Source organism: Lutjanus erythropterus, chromosome 20 (assembly GCF_056507025.1).
Source record: "Lutjanus erythropterus isolate fLutEry1 chromosome 20, fLutEry1.hap2, whole genome shotgun sequence".
In the NCBI taxonomy this organism is placed as follows: domain Eukaryota; kingdom Metazoa; phylum Chordata; class Actinopteri; order Lutjaniformes; family Lutjanidae; genus Lutjanus; species Lutjanus erythropterus.
In genome coordinates, this window is record NC_139336.1 from 19190191 (window position 1) to 19207054 (window position 16864).

At 39.1% G+C, this 16864-nt stretch overlaps 1 protein-coding gene across 1 annotated transcript in view; it reads right to left on the reverse strand.

Moving 5' to 3' along the window:
- The window catches only part of pdlim5b (PDZ and LIM domain 5b), a 52712-nt gene that overhangs the window by 19234 nt on the left and 16614 nt on the right, over positions 1–16864 (reverse strand). Inside the window, exon 3 of the mRNA XM_084745536.1 lies at positions 11133–11284. Within this exon, the coding sequence (XP_084601662.1) occupies positions 11133–11284 (152 nt within the window). The remainder of the gene's footprint in view (positions 1–11132; positions 11285–16864) is intronic.

Consider the following 16864-nt stretch of genomic DNA (forward strand, 5'->3'; position numbering starts at 1 on the left):
CTTCAAGCTCTAGAAATGGCCTTTTACTACACACCGAAATAAATGGAAACAAGTGGCAGCCTGGAAAGTGGGAAACGTTCAAGATGTTATGCTTTGGAAAACGGTTTAAAATAATTATATGTAATTTGTCGTTAAGGTGTTAAAACATGCAAAACCACCAGTATGTGTGAACACACTGTACTTTAGGGTGTGTGTCCACATGCAGGCTGGTGTCGAAGTGTGGCGGATGTCTGATTTACACTTATGATTGAAGCAGCTGCCACAGTTTTATCACCTATGGGAGGGGAGGGTGGTCTGTTTGTCTCTTCTCTTGAGATGTCGTGGATAGAAACCGGCAAGCATCCAACAAACCATTCATCCCCTTCTATTGTTTTATTATAAATACTTGCAAGCACGCTCTACCACAATATCAAAATAAAAAAAAACACGTTGCAATACACCATATACACCCTTTATGTCACACAAGGCACAATGAAGTCTCTGTCAAGTAACTTAAAAACAACTACAGGGAGTTCTTAAGTAGTTATGAAACAGTCTTAATTTAACGTTGATAAGCAAATGAGACCATCTGCAAAAAGAATGCTTCTTATTTTAAGCCAGTGTTTAAACTTTACCAGGCAAAGTGACACAGTGAGTGATTTATTAGCCAGTTAATAAGAAGCAAAAGGAAATTTTTATTTAGATAATTTTATCTTTGATGTTATATTTTGTGGTTCTGGTGGAGGAGACGCAACCGCTTTTGTCCACAGAGGCCTCCAAAATGCACACAATATGAAAGCTCCCTGTGGTAGACGATTTTATCAGTGATACAAATTTAAAAGTCAAACTCAGACGAATTCTTTCATTAACAATGTGTCCTATATTTGGTCCAAACATGCAGACAATATGTCCCTGAGTCCTCATAAAAGACAAAAAAAGAGACGGTGAGTCAGCAAGGCTTGTTCCAGACCAGGAGCTCCGGTATGTCCACTAACGTCCTTCCTTTTTCTGCCACATTAGGAAAACAGTCAACAAGTGCTCACGTATTTCCTCTCTGAGCAGAGGCGCAACAACTGAGCCTGGCACCGGGTCATTTAAGAGCCCCACCCTCCGACCAGATGTTGATGTCATCTGTGCCCATACTTGCATTTACGGTTTCCACTTAGCAGTTAATATAGAGCATGCTTATTTTCCAATGTACTTGTATTATTGGACTTGCTTATGGAGAAACAGCCAGTCATGCCAAGGAAAACGGGTAAAGGTCTAAAGATCAAACAGCACATTCCATTACAAATAGGGCCCAGTCTACAATGAAGCAGTGTATATCTGCCATCAGTGGCTCAGAGTGAGGTGGCTGGGCGGATTCACTAGTCTCTATCTGTCTTTTCCCAGAGCAAACTGAACAAACACTTGCTCGGGTGGTCCTCGGAACATCTGCTCAGCTCAGCCCCTCTGTGCTGTCCTGCTCCCTGCCTCGTCAGACCTGCTTTTGTTCTGCTATGACAAAGAGACAAACACTAGGCGAGTGTGCGGCCACACAGGCATATATTTACATTATGGTGGCCAAGTGTACAAGTACATGGTTAATCTGAGTGTAACCAGATCACATCATGACACCAACTGGTTTGTCATTCCGCTGAAAGACATCTTTCTGGTGTTATGCAAACTATCTGCGATGGCCTCTGTTCAAAGGTTTTGGATAGTATAACTGCAGTACGTTATATGTGTGTGAGGTTAGAAGAAACATTTACAAAAACAAAAGAAAAATAAAACTGGATCCCTGCATTGTGCACTATAAATCTGAAATCTGTAATAACTTCTGTATCAACCATTATTATACTATACTTATTCCGAGCCTAGATGCTCACTGAGAAAAGTAATAACTACATAGGACCGTGGATGTGATTTAAATGGCAGAAATACATGACACCCAGTAAAACTTATTTATGAATCATTTGGATTAAACTAGAATTTAAGCCTGGTTCATTAAGCGATGGGTCGTATATTGTAATCCATTACAGTTACTGAGGGGTTACATCCAAACATTCTTTTTGGTTTTCCTGGCAAAAGTTTGCTGAGTCACTCTTCTAGCTAAGTATTTTTATGCTTCCACGCTGATGACAGCTGCGTCTGAGGACATTATGTTCCTATTCTATCCTATTCTCTTAAATGAACGCTTAAGAGAACGCTCTTCTCTCAAGAACGCTTCGGTGTAATTTCTTCAAAATTGACAAAAATGTCCACTCGGACTCAAGTATGGAGGTCAAAGGTCAAGGTCACAGCAGCTTCACAAAACATGTTTTTGGTTGTAACGCTAGAATTCATAATCTAAATTTCACATAAATGTCTAACAGAATTAAATGACGAAGTGATGACATCTTATATCTGAAAGGTCAAAGCTCAGCCGAACTGTGACATCATAACATTCATCTCTCTATCAGTTCTCTGTACTCCTCTGTGAAACTAGTCTCTTAATGTAGACGAGATGTTTCTAACTGGAAATTATTCACTGGAATCACACATGTGAAGCAATAATTTCCATTCTGTCAAAAAAATACACTTAATTCATTTTATTAAATCTCTTCAAAGTCTTCACCAGATGTATTACGAGTGAGTCTGGACAGAAAAGGATGTAAACTGGAACTTGACTGGTTGGCAGAAGGAGACAACCATGAGGCAGTAATTCTACTTCTTTATAAACAGATGAATGTGAGGAATTAATTTGTCTTTTTTTTATGTGTTACTACAGTCCATCTATGTCCATCTGTGCTTTTCGTAAGTATGTCAGTTTCTCCCAAATGAAGTGTATGAGTGTTCCAGTGTGTTCCATCCTCTGTGTTTGAATGGGTATATCAATGTGATATTTTAAGGGTTTTCTCTAATGTTAAGAGAATAAACAAATCCATAAATAAAAAAGATATAAAGCAGAAACATTTCCAATCCTGGAAATATTTATAGTTGCAATTTATCTTGTATATTAAGCTGCAGTTATTGTACATCAAAGCATCACAGTTTGGGCTACTGCATGTGTTCATAACATAGAGAAATCCAGCCCCGGTTGAAGATAAAATCATTGCTTTGCTCAGCAGACCAGAGCACACATCAGTTTGTTCATTGTAATCTAATCAGGATGGCTTGTTTTATTAGATTACAGACACTGATACTTATTTATAGACCGAATTTATAGACGATATCCCTAAAAAAAGCAAATAATTAAGTGCTAGATATGGAAAAACAGATGATCTTGACAGCAAAAATGTCCTTGGAAGAAAAAAAAGTTTGGTTTTCGTCAACATAGACTTATCTGTGCATCCACTCTGTCACACACTTACACACACAGCTCCAGAATAAGAGAATGAGGAGGCCAACCGGAGGAATAAGCCTGAGGGCAAAGCAGACTGACGCATTTCCACCCTGCCCGTGTCTCTTTGAGGGCCAAGAGAAACAGTCTGGCATATGGCATTTGACTGAATGATGGAGAGGCTAATAGACACAGCTTTCTCACCACATACACACATCTCACAGACTCACGTATCCGTCTTTTAACATGTAGGGAAAATGCAGAAGTAAGTGCAGCTTTTCATTTTTCCTGCATTGCTTTCACTTCACTTTCACACGCAGCTTCTGAACCAGGAAACTACAGATTTTGGAAAAGTTGCAGAAAACATCTTTACTGATCTTGTGAGATAATCCTTAAAGATAACCCTCCAATCATCTGTCTTTTGCTTTATTCTCTCGACAGAGATTTCTTCCTTAAGCTGGAGTCAGAACTTTGTACATCTATTATATGATATGTTGGAGGACAGAGATTCACACATGCTTTTTATGTCATGCACAGGTCACATTATTCCAAGACCTTGTTGAACAGGATCTGCCCTCTAATATTTAACTTGTGTGATGAATGTTAAAGCTCTGTGGGAGTCCTGGCAAACACAATTTGTTTTTTCAGATTTACCACTGCATGACAATCCGAACCAAAGCATGGGGTAGAAGGAAAACAAAAAGAAACAGACATAGGAAAGCAAAACAAAAACTCCAACAGAGAGAGGTGGAATTAGCGGCTGTGGAAAATAACTTTTCTTTCTGTATTTCTGTTTTTCTGTGCAGCCAGCCTATCCGCTCAGTGGCAAAACTCGCAGCGTGTGTCTGGCACATGGCCTCTCCTCCTGCCTCTCCATGTTCCTCTTCTCAGTGTTCCTTCATATTTCACCAGGAATGAGCATCTTGGAAGAGAGTTTTTTTTTTTTTTTTTTTTTTGCTTTTGAATAGAGCTCAAAAGGACATTTCTTTAAAAAGAGTCACAGCAGAAAGTCTGAAGGGAGAAGGAGACTTAAAATTGTGACAGTGCAAACAAGCACCCTTTTCTGCTCCCTGCCGTTGAACAAGCTTGGAGCCACAATCAATTTTCTCATTTCCCGCTCCTATACTTAGATACAATGTGTACTAGGCTCATGTATGTTGAAAAAAATAAAACAAGATTTTGAATATGGGTCAAAGATGTTGCCGAGGGACCTGTAAAAGTATATAGTGACAGCTAATTTTAGTAAATCCTATTTAAAAAGCCAGGTAACGTTTGATGTAGATCAGCTAACTAGTTACGTTATCATTTTGCTAACATTTTGTTTTCATGCACAGAGGATGAAATTTGGCGTGTGTGTGTGAGAAGGTGTGTTTTCAAAGGGGGCATAGCAACAGGAGTGGTGTATCGCAAAAAAGACTTCCAAATGGATTCACAGACTCATGCAAGATTTTGCGAAAAGGTTGGTCATGAGCCAAAGGAGAGCTGATCGCCTGGTCAAGACAAAAAGGACATGACAATGGGAGTGGCCTATAACTTTTAAATGAATTCACATTCCAGGGCCAAACTCATGAACAGTTAGTCATAGACTTTGTGGAAGGCATCACTGATCTCAGCAGAGTTCCTTTTTCATTGGTGATAGTTAGCCTTTATTTTAGTCATGCTCGCTTTCATAACCCATGAACCATTTGTCATAGAGCCTTGCTACATGTGCCACTGGACTTGGCATAGACTGCCTGTTTCCATGGGTGTGACATAGTCTCACTCCTTATACTTTAGCCATGGAAGTCAAGTGGTTATGTGCATCAATGCAAGCACACGTGAATGCATGCGTGTACATACACAGCTGTTCGCAGCTATTGTGATTTAACATTCACTAACTTAAGCTACATATATGTCGCTTTTACAGGTCCACCAGCAACATCTTTTAACTATCTACAAAATATGGTTTTCTTTTCAACATAGACAAGCCTAGCACATAGTCGATCCAAGTACAGGAAACAGGAAAGTAAGGAAACTTAAAAAGAGAAAAAAAAGAAGAAAAATTCTTTCAGTTTGCTTGCAGGAAAGGAGGATTTTGACTGAGGTTCCTAAAGGGGCGGGAGTTAGGAAGGGTCAAAACAATGACAGAAACGTGACTGCTATTTCCAGAGTTAAAGCTTATTAACGTGTAACTGGACAGCCTGTTGCTGCTGTCAGTTGCCTGAGCACTTCACTAACACGGCTATTACCCGAGTCTGATGTGGCTGCACACGTGTCAAGTAGGAACGCTGTGCACTTGTTCATATCAGCGGTCACATGCATCATAGAGATGGAGGGAGGCGTTCATACCATTTGTTTCCATGTGCCCTGTGCTTCGCTGTGTGAGCGATTACTCTCTCTCTCTCTGGCCATGTGTGCTCATCTTGGCAAGCAGATAGTGGCATAAAGGTTAGCCACAGGACTAAACAAAAATTATTCAGATTTGCATTTAATTGCATTTAGAATCCAACCCGCATCGAGACCAGATTGGTAAAAAAAAAAAAAAAAAAAAAAAGTAAGGAAATGAAGGGGTTCTCCTTGAGGTCAGATCTCTGGATACAGTGACCACAACAGAATAAACTGTAGTTCTAGTTCCCGCATCTTTTTTAATGCAGGTCCAAGCGATGCAATAGCAAGCCCCCATCCTTTCTTACTTTTCTTCCGACCACCACACCACATCTGGCTAAGGCAGCCAGGAGTCAGTGGGGGCTCTGAGCTGCATTGGATTGTCCTCTGTTTCACCCTGCTGTAATGATTCCATAAGACTTGTTGGGTATACATTGGCCATGTATGCACATATCTATAGATTGAACCCACAGCAGCTTGGCTGACTGTTTAGCTACAGTAAGTGGCCTGCAGACAAAAAAAAACCTTCATCTTTATCATGTACTGGAGCTAAAGCACTGTATGTGTGGGGCAGTCCAATAGCTTTATTTAAAACAAGGTTGTAATTTTGGTAAATCAAATCTAAAGTTAGAAGAAAGGAGGTTTCATATAAGGGGAAGATGGCATTTTAAAAGTCTAGTATTTCCATTGTTTATCTTGAGAGCATATTTAAATTTGAGAAAACAGCTTCTAAAAGCTTCACACTGCCCTATCCCCCCAGAAACAGTGTGCGTTCTAGGTACACAAATAAGCACACAAAGTGGAAATTACACAAAAATCTGAAACACTCTTGCACTGCAGGAGCTGACACGAATCCATGCGTAAAACATCAGAAAATGGTTGGATCGTGGAGCGAGCGGTGCTGATCTGTATTATCTTTGAGGTTTTGGAACCAGGTGCAGGCTGCCACAACCTCTGGGGAGTGGTGTTTCATTGCACTGTGCTGCATATTTCAATGACAATAAATAAACATCAATTACCATACTTTCCTAAAGACACTTCCCACGGCCGCCTGGTGTAACTGACTCTTAGCTGCTCAGCAACAAGCTCCCTGTGTTAGTGGAACAAAAAGTACCCGTAAAATTCACTGATTACTGCTGGTTGTATCAACTGCAAGCACAAATCAAAAGGAGGGAAGATTGGAAAACTACTTTATTATCTAAAGTTAGCGAGTGTTGTCGAACACAGTTTTGACATCTTCTCCTGAGACCACAGTCTTGGAAAGGCAAATCTGGTTTCTCCCTCTGTCACAAAACACAAAACAGCTCCTCGCTCATCCAGACTCATCTTGACAGTTCTGTTATTTACTGTACAGTGGAGCGACAGAGTACTTTCAAACCCCAAGTTTATTTCCTTCCTGATGAAAACAAGTTTCCCTTCACCTAGCAACATGGAAATAAACATATTGGCATCAAGGACCATGAGTGCCTTTTTGGCCAGACAATATAAAGAAACACTGCATGACATGCAATAATTTAATTGTGTTAATTAGATGCTTTTTTTGTACATTATAACATTTCTAGCCATTGGAAATATGAAATGTGACAGTGTTCTCTTTTACACTCTGGCACAGATCCTGGGGGAAACAGAGGGAACATGTCCACCCCAACTTCTTAAAAACATGAAGTTGTCCCCTACCAATAAATTATAGTGAAATAAATTGCGCTATTGAAAATATATATTTAATAGAAGCCACCTTCACTCTTGAAATAATTAACACGTAATCATATCCTGCCATATTGTCTTTAGTCTGGTGAAAATAAGCTCTGTTGTGCCAAGCCAGTCAATATGTGTAGTGCATCTCTGTGGTGAAGCTTTCATCACATATTAGTTAATAATGATGTCACTGAGTAAATGACATGTGTGCCAATTGTGCCTGCAGATTAAAGTGGATCAGAAAAGAATCTTAGTGATAGTGTGACTAAAGCTTTTATTGTGAAAACTCTGTTCCCACCATAAAACACCCGCTTTTACAATGGACTTTTTAGAATTGAGAAGTGAGGCTAAAATCAAGCTGATTTCTCCTTCTCTCTGCTCATAGTAAAAGTTCACATAATAAGCATAAATTGCAATCAAAACAGAGACAGTGACTCTGACCTGCACTCTTATGTACACAAAGTACAAAGGTATAATGGGCAGTGTTATCTCTTTTCAGGCTTCAGTTTTTGCAAGTGTCTTTTTAAAGAACTACCCACAGAATGTGAACTATGACAAAGTGATGTACTGGTACTAAACTGTGGTCACATTAATCATCTCTTGGCACTTTTGGAATGTTACTATGACCCCGATAGTTTTATCAGCGATCATCAAAACCATAAATCAAATCTGAGAACATGGATGGAGAAAGTGGCTCATGTCAGACAGAATTATTCTTGATAGGTTGTGTTTTTACAGCGTTACATATAGTACATAATGCCGTGCAAGGGACTTTAGAGGACAATAGCATCAGGATGTTAAGACGTCAGTGTGACGAAACAGCAAAGAAGCTCAGCCCTGTGTACAGGGTGAGCAGCAATACATATATTAGCCGCCAGCCACCAGATTCCTTTGTCAAAACCAGTAATTTTACTCCACAGAACAAGGGGGCTGCTGGTCTACCACTGTCTCGATCAGTTACTTTGGTCAGTGGTAGTTCTGCGAGGTAAAATTACTGCTTTTTGTCAAAGGAAGTTGGAGTGACAGCTTAAGTCCCCTGTTTTTGAGTTTTCTCAGAATGAATTACCTAATTTTCATAATAAATGTCCAAGGATAACTGTGCACAAGTGTCCAAAAATAGAAAAGACAATATGTCTAATTTGGATTAAAATTAATTTACAATACATTATAGATGCTCACTAATATGTACACAAGACCCTAAATTACATAGTTTGAAGGCTTTTGTGGATTCAAGTGGCATTAACAAAAAAGAGCCATGTATACTATACAGTCAGCCAGAGATAAAGCAAACAAGAATCATGTATCATTTGTATTGAGGAAACCTTTGTTGTTTAGCTGACGCTTTTTGGTTAAAGTTTACATGTACTGAGAGACCAAAATGTTTTGAAGTTTCATTGTGCATCCATTACCCACAGTAGATTACATGCAGCTGTGGCACAGGACTATTTTAGGAGTATTTTCCCACGATTAAAGCACAGAGGCTCCTTTCTGCTTTGATGTGGTGATGGAATGACAGGACATGCAAACCAGGGTTTGAGTTTTTCTGTCAACATGTTTTACAGCTTGGGAAGTGTGCGTGCTTCGCCTCCATTTGTTTGTGTCTCACACTAAAGCTACTCCTCTTTACACTTGGCTGCAGTCAGAAAATGGACCGTGTTTGGCGCAAGTGCTCAGCTAAAAATCATTAGTCATTTAGGCGTCAGTCGTTTCTTTGAATTAATCTTCTTCAAGGTAAAATAAAGTGAAAAGCTATTCCGTTAGAGCTGGATGAACATTCGGTGCTGCCTGTCAAAGGTAGTGTTAAGTTTGAGCTATTTCTTTGTATAACAAAACCAACTCGATGTGTTCCTCTGAGTGAAGCATTGGCCTTCTTGTAAATGGACTATAAAAGCTGTTTGGACTGAACCATCTTCTTGGTGGACCTCAGCTGAATCCCTGTTTTCTTTTCTTTGAAGCATGTATTAAGGAACACGGGGCTTTCATTTAAAGTGCACCTAAGCTCCTGGCCTTAAGACACTCAAGGGTCCCAAAATACCAGGGTCTTTCTTTTGTCTGATGACAGAAACAGAGGAGCAGTTGTATAAACCAAAACTCATCTGAAGACTCTTACAGATTCTGTGCCTTACATTACACAACCAGGAAGGACATGTGTTAAGTATTACTTAAGAACTTCTCTATAATAACACAAAATTCAGAGGTTGTGTGGCAACAATATTTAATACAGTCACTTTGTGATGTAAATAAGTTTAAATGTTTGTACATTTTCAAGCACAAGGTTTCTGATCTTGGGAACACAGTGTAATTGCAATTTAGCACTCACTTCCATTGAATTGCATTGAATATATTTAATATGGGATGAAATGTGATATATATTTTTTTCTCTTAAAGGGACAGTCCACCCCAATATCAAAAATATATATTTTCCTCTTACACTGCACTGCTGTTCATTTATCATGACCTGATTAATGAAAATAATCCACAAACCTTATCGTATGCAGTTTCATGCAGGAACTATTTTCTTTCTATTGAACTACACCTGCCAACAGTATCACCACACTAGCTAGCTCAGTAGTGCCAACATTATACTTCAGCTGAAAAGGAAGCCATTAATGTTTTAATTCAAATACAGCTGCAATAATTAGTTGATTAATTGATTAGTCAATCAAAAGAAAATTAGTTCCAACTATTTTCATAATCAATTAAAACGCCTCACGAATTCTTCAACCAAAAAAACACTTGCAGGATCCAGCATCTTATATGTGAGTATTTGCTGCCTGAGTCTTTGGGTTTTAGACTGTTGTTTGGATGAAAGAAAATATTTGAAAATGCCACTTTGGTCGCGAAATTATGATGAACATTTTTCAGAATTTTTAGACTAAATGAGTGATCATGAAAATAGTGGACAGATTAATCATTAAAGGAAATAACTTTTAGGTGCATCCCTACATCCCATGCTGTCACAAGCATGTGCCTCTTATCCATGAGTAGATGCACGTTGGCCACTGTTGTTCAGTAAAAACACAATAGTTCCTACATGAAACTGCTCACAACAAAGTCTGTGGATTATTTTGAGTAAATGGTTCATGATATCTGGAAAGAGACATTACTGCTGAGTTTTTCAAAAGCATTTTTTGTTGCTTTGAGCACCACAAGCTGAGTGCAATCTAGTCTTATTACATTTGAGAGAATGCAGACATCTCTAAAGCTGATTTCTCCACAACTTTTATTTTGAGATAAATTTGTATTAAGTGTGTTTCATGTGGTCTAGAATATGATGCTACACTGTAAACTGTACCATTTCTTTCTCTTACCGCTAACTTTTCAGAACACAAGGGACTCACTGTAAATCCAATGTCACGCTAGCCAGTGCCCCCTAATTAAAATGTAGATAAAATTAATGCTACTGTGCAAGAAACATCAAGCTTAATTCAGTCCTTTTAATGACCTCAGGGGTATAGCATCCGCTATGACATAAACACTGAACTGTTTTAAATGAGCACAACAGAAGTTCATCTGTTTCAAATAATGAGGCAAATTGAATTCAGCACAAATAAACCAAATATGGCAATTAAGCTTCCTCTTGCTGATAAAAGATCTTTCTGTTTGTCTGTTCTGTATCCCGAGAAAAGCAGTTTCAAAGTCACACAGTAACACTCTGTTCCTCTTCTTTTTCATACAGGCTTAAGTACACACTGGAGGGCAAAAACAACAAAGTGCGCATTCTATTGCTGAGCTAGGAAATCCATAGATTATGTTTTACAGTGTGTTCTCATGTGCTGTGTGGACATGTTACCTCTGTAGAGTGAGGCTGAGTTGGTCTGTGCAGGCCTTAATCTTGTTCTGGGCCTCAAGATGATTCATACTGTCTGTGGAAATGCCATTAATGGACAGAATGACGTCTCCAACACTCATCTTGGCTTTGGCTGCCTTGCCTCCATCAGTGAGCTGCAATGACACACACAAAAGACTTTTAAAAAAAAAAAGCTTGTCGCAGGCATACTTGAACCAAACAAAAAAAATAGTATATTCACAACTATTTTGTTAGACCAACTCTTTAGAGTTTGCATCTGCAGCTTGATAACAGGAATAAGAGTCAAGAGAAAATGCTGTGTGTTGATTTACTTCTTGTAATTACCAAGTATTGTCCTCTCCTTTCCGTTTCCTGTCTTATGTAACTTTTGCCAGATAAGATAGGCATCTTATTTTCTTCACAACATCCCAACATCGACAGGACAGATCCTACATCCACCAAAACAATTTGCTCTTTAAAAAGATGAAACATTCCCACAGTGATTGCTACCAAATGAACAAAGTTTGAGTTTTAATCATGAATACTATGTGCTACTTATTCAGTTATATTATGCATCAGAATGAGGGTAATTTTAAAAATGTTAATTTAGTGAAACTTAAAAGCTGAAAACTCTACTTTACACATATTATCTAAATATTATATACTTAGATGCTGTACTTTGAAAGAGCACCACTGTCAACAGTTACAGCATCAGGTGGTGTGGTGATTATGCCTCTTCAGCTTTGCACATCTGCATTTGGGAAATTTAAGTCCCTCAAATTGTATCTTGCTGATCCCCTCAAGCTCTGTCAGAGTAAATATCAGACAGAGTCACTGTTAATTGTAATCCTGTGGTCTCCCCTCAGAATTTTAACAGGAGCCACATCAATTACTTTTTCCAGATTGTTTAAGGACATTCAGAACGATCTCAATGTATTTGACTCCACCTCTTGTCAACATCCAGCCTCCGAAGTCCTGAGTCTGATCACACAAATGAATGCTTTTCTTTTTACGTTCTAAGCCTTTGTATACAGAAAGCATGCTGTATTTCACACTGCACATATTGTAAATTAAACCTGTAAGATGCGAAAAGGATAAAGTGTATTTGTGTATTTTACAGAGCAAATGAAAAGTGAGAAAAATCTCATTAAATTGAATCTACTTAATAATCAAACCATCTAATACTTTGAAGCTTTGAATCCAAGCAAGGACATAAAAGCTTAAAGCTCTTTAACTGTCTAGTTTTCCAGAGAGTGGTGTTGCATACTGTTGAGCTTTATCAGACCTTTTATCCTTTTCCACCACGCTGAGACTCGCATCCAACGCACAGGAGGTAACGCAATAAAACCATGACGCTGAGATGACTCTCCACCAGGTGTGGTGATCGACCAGTGATTACACAAGGCTCCACACACCTCATCAATCACTCAGCGCACTCGTAACACACCTGTACAGCCATGTTGGCTGCAACCATGGGAACAAGAAAATGAACTCTGTGTACTCATCATCTCATGCTGGCTTTGTTATGATTATATCTTTATGTCATCTCTCAACGACGTGACAAAACAGAGCTCACAGTGCCTGAAGCATCAAATATTTAAGCAAAGTAAGGACATAGGAAGCACACACATATACATATGTAGTGCCTGTGAATGTGTTAAGAGACTGGGAAGAAACTTTTTTTTAACTTAATTCCCATTGTCAAACATTAACAGGCAATTAATTAAAAAAAACAAAACCACCTTGAGATTGAGACCCTTAACTACAGTAGTCAATAACTGGTATCCATCCCCTTTAAAAAAAGTCAGACATGTTTACATGAGGGAACACATGGCTGGCTACAACTAAAACTGCCTTTTTAAACCATTAAACAATTGTTGGGGGGGGGTAGGCTTTATCCGATTTATGGTAATTACTTTTCTTGTAACACATAATTGGTATTTAAATGTCAGAAAGCAGTTAAATGCTCTGCCACTGCCATCTAGAAATCCGCAATGAATTTCTATGAAACCACAAAATTTAAATGCATGCAAAAGACCTTTCACTTTTCATGCTGTTGTTTATATGAACCAGCCCTGATTTAGACTGATTAACACAAAACAAGATATTCCAACTTCCAAGCTGCTAAAGAATGCAGGTTAAGTAACTCCATAAGAGCTTCCTGCAGTTTTAAGGAGGCAATGAGACATAAAGAATGTGCCATTGTGTTAACCCTCATAATAAAATAGGGGAAAGGAGGGAGGGGGAGAAAGAATGAGGAAGTGACAGTGGCGGTGGCAGTGACCGGCGCATTCTCTCTGGAGCTGTGCTTTCCTCATGTCATTATCAAGTAGATCAGTAGCGGGAAGTGTGGAGCGCATAGCTGAGGCTGATGTATGCATACCAACGTCATGGAAACCTATAGAGCAGCCACATGCTAAGTGTTACTCACAAAAGGAGTAGGGTACTTGTTACGCACGCATGGACACAGCTTCAAACTGACTCACTCGCTCGCTCAGCATGCAGCACAGACTCACAGACACACCTGCCGGTGTTTAGCAAGTCCGTCCTGACTCATTTGCTTTCAATAAAACAACTCATTTCTCTTCAATGCAGAGAGTGAGCACTCTTCAGAAGCGTCTGCTGGCTCTGTCGTACACAGCTCCAGAGGTCAACGGCAGCGAAAATGCTGCTGAAGGGCTGTTGAATGAACCCTGGGACATGATTTGTCTCTTCTCAATCCCCCCTGTGTCCGCCTCTGCGTGGCTTTGGGTGTTTGTGTTTGTTTGAGAGGGAAGAAGAGAAGAGAGGGGGTGAAAAAGAGACCTGAAGTCTCCTTGTAAGGATGTGAAAAAAGACAATAATATATAGCTCTATATATGGTAAATCCTCAACATGCACTCAAGAAATGAAGTGAGGAGAGGACTGTTGTAACATTCTCAGAAAAATCTGTTTTTATGTGGTTAACAATGTTTAATGCTTCAGTCTGCGGCGAACAGAGAGCGCTTTATAGATCCAAACTTCTTTCAGTCAAACACAGTCTTTCTCACATGGATACAAAACAAATAGATGTTACAGTAAGAATCCCTGGCATCCACAGTCTATAAATATAAATCAAGAGAAGTCTGAAGCACTCGTGATGGAGGGCCGATAAGTAACGAAGTGGAACTTTGGCTGTGCTGCTCCGGCTCTCTCAAGAGAGCAGGATGTGTGGATAATTTGCGCACTTAATCAAAATTTGCAAAACACTAGTTACTATTTTAAACCTTGCAAGGTCAAATCCAAGGCAGTTTCACACAGTATTAAAAACGTTTCACTTAAGGAGTAAATAGTTGACTAGAGTTGGAGCTCAAAGTGATAGTTTGGATTAGGGAGATATTTATCCCTAATAGGTGAATTAAAAACAGTAGATGGAAGTTGACACACACCCACTAAACAGAAGCTTAAATGTATGCTATATCAAGAATATTTTCACCACTTTCCTTGCATTCAGACAGCCTTTTCTGACGAGAAAGAAGTATCACTCTTTCCAAACTCTATAGGCAAAATAAGTAGTTTTACCTTGCAGAAGAAAGGCGTTGCTGGTCTACCTTTGCCTCTGTTTGTTAGTTAGTTTGTGTTATTGTGTGACTTCAGTCTTTTCCAGGGTAAGTTCAGATTCACTTTAGTCACATAATAACACAAACTAATAAACCAATCAAGGCAGCAGTAGACCAGCAACTCCTGTGTTCTTCATGGTAAAATTACCGAATTTGCCTATGAAGTTTGATTGTTTTGAGGAGAACGATATTTGGCTCATATAAAGGCAGTTTCCTGTTAGAAAAGGCTGTCTGATTACAACATGTCCACATCAGTTCATTGTTTATTTTTTGTGCTGGTTCCCCTCTCTGCTTCTCCTAACTGGGAGCATGTCAACCATTATCTACTGTGGTTAATACACTAACTATCAGTAAGTACCTCATACAACCCCACTTCAGATAATCCGAACTATCCCTTTAAGTACGTTTCCAAATGAATGAAGTGTCTTTCCAACTGCGTTTACGTGAATGGGATTCCAGCCACATAATGGTGTGGCTGCTGTGGTCCTTTCCACACTGCTGATTTTACTGGTGTGCAGTCACTGGTAATGACTGGTTGTTCCACACTACACATGTAAGTGCCCGCGCTCCTACAACACAGGATGCACACAGTACTTGGCAGATCCATCTGTCTGAATCCTATAGTACACTGGGGATTATGACATTACCAGCTAAAAAGCCCCTTAATTTATTGTAGCCTCAAATGTCTCTGTGGAAGAACTCAATCCTTGCCTCATTGTACAGAGATGAAAAGAAATTCAGAGGGATTCTGTACCAGACTAACTATAAAAACACAAGAAGTGAAGCAGAAGCCTAGAAAAATTAACACTCCATTGATTCCATGTGTCTTCAATCAATCTGTTAAACAGTCATAATCAAATACAGTCATTAAAGCAAATAAAAAAAAGGGTTCATCCTAAGGATTTAGATGTTTACTCAGTAATCAACTCATTCAGAATAAGTCAATAAATTTACAAAGAAAAGTCAAGGATTCTCTAAGATGTTGGTGAGAACAAGACAGAGATTCTGTTTTTTGGAGTCATGCAGTGCCTCTCCTGAGGTCTGTTCAATACAATAGGCTACTGCCAAAATTTATAATACGCTGGAATTCTTCACTAAACAGATCAATTCTGTATTTTTAAACTTCTGATTTACAGTTACTGTTTTACGTCAAACACTGGACATTTCACATGGGGAAAAGTCAGTACTTCTATTTGCAGTACATCCATTAAAACCAGGCACATTTAAGGTAAGGAAAAACATTTAAAGACTCTCTTCAATGAAAATCCAAGTTTTTAACCTTGTTAACATGTTCATAGTGTGTTTTTTTTACATGTTAGAAGACATGTCATGAGAGATAATAAACAGTTAAAGACACTGCTGAGCATTTCCCCTTTGGACCTGCAGTGTACCAGTGACAGCCTCAAATACCTGCTATGGCAAAATGAGGGGCATCAGAGGCCAGGTGTAGTTTACATATCAGCATTTTGCAAGCTAAATTTCACTACTTTCAGAAGAAAGGCAGAGACGTGTTCTGTTTTTGGTTGCAAAGTTGCAAAAGGAGAAATGGTGAGCCTTCATATATTACCAAAGGATCTGGAAAAAAGAGAAATGCCATTCATTCGGAAAAACTGGATGTCAAACTTCCAGAGAAAATTTGGGTTTACATTTTCAGACAACTGTTGCAAGCAGCAGAGGACAGGGTGGAGATACATGCATACTGAGGCAAAGGTGTAGCTAAATGTGAGCCATTTTAAGACATAAAGGGATTTTTTTTTAAACGGATAAAACTTCTTAATATGTCATTTTGATGAACAAAGATGACATTTTAAGGGTTCAATCAATGCCAGGAGAGAAACTTCAAGATAGTACCTCAGCACTGGTGGTATTCTAATCATCTTCCATGCTGGTGTAAATTCCTGCCTTCAGTGAAATTATGGAGTAAGGAAGAGGCTGTGGTCATTTCACATTTGAGAAGTCATGTTACAGGATGTGTCTTGTGGTGTGGACTGAAGGCCTACGAGATGCATGTCATGTCTGTGTTGGCTAGACTAAGACAGAGGACCTTATATGGAAAAGACTTGGGTCCAACATTATGTCATCACAAACACACAAGGCTAAAGTAGATTGACTAACTCTAATCAAGTAGACTCAGACTTCTACTTCCCATGTATGACG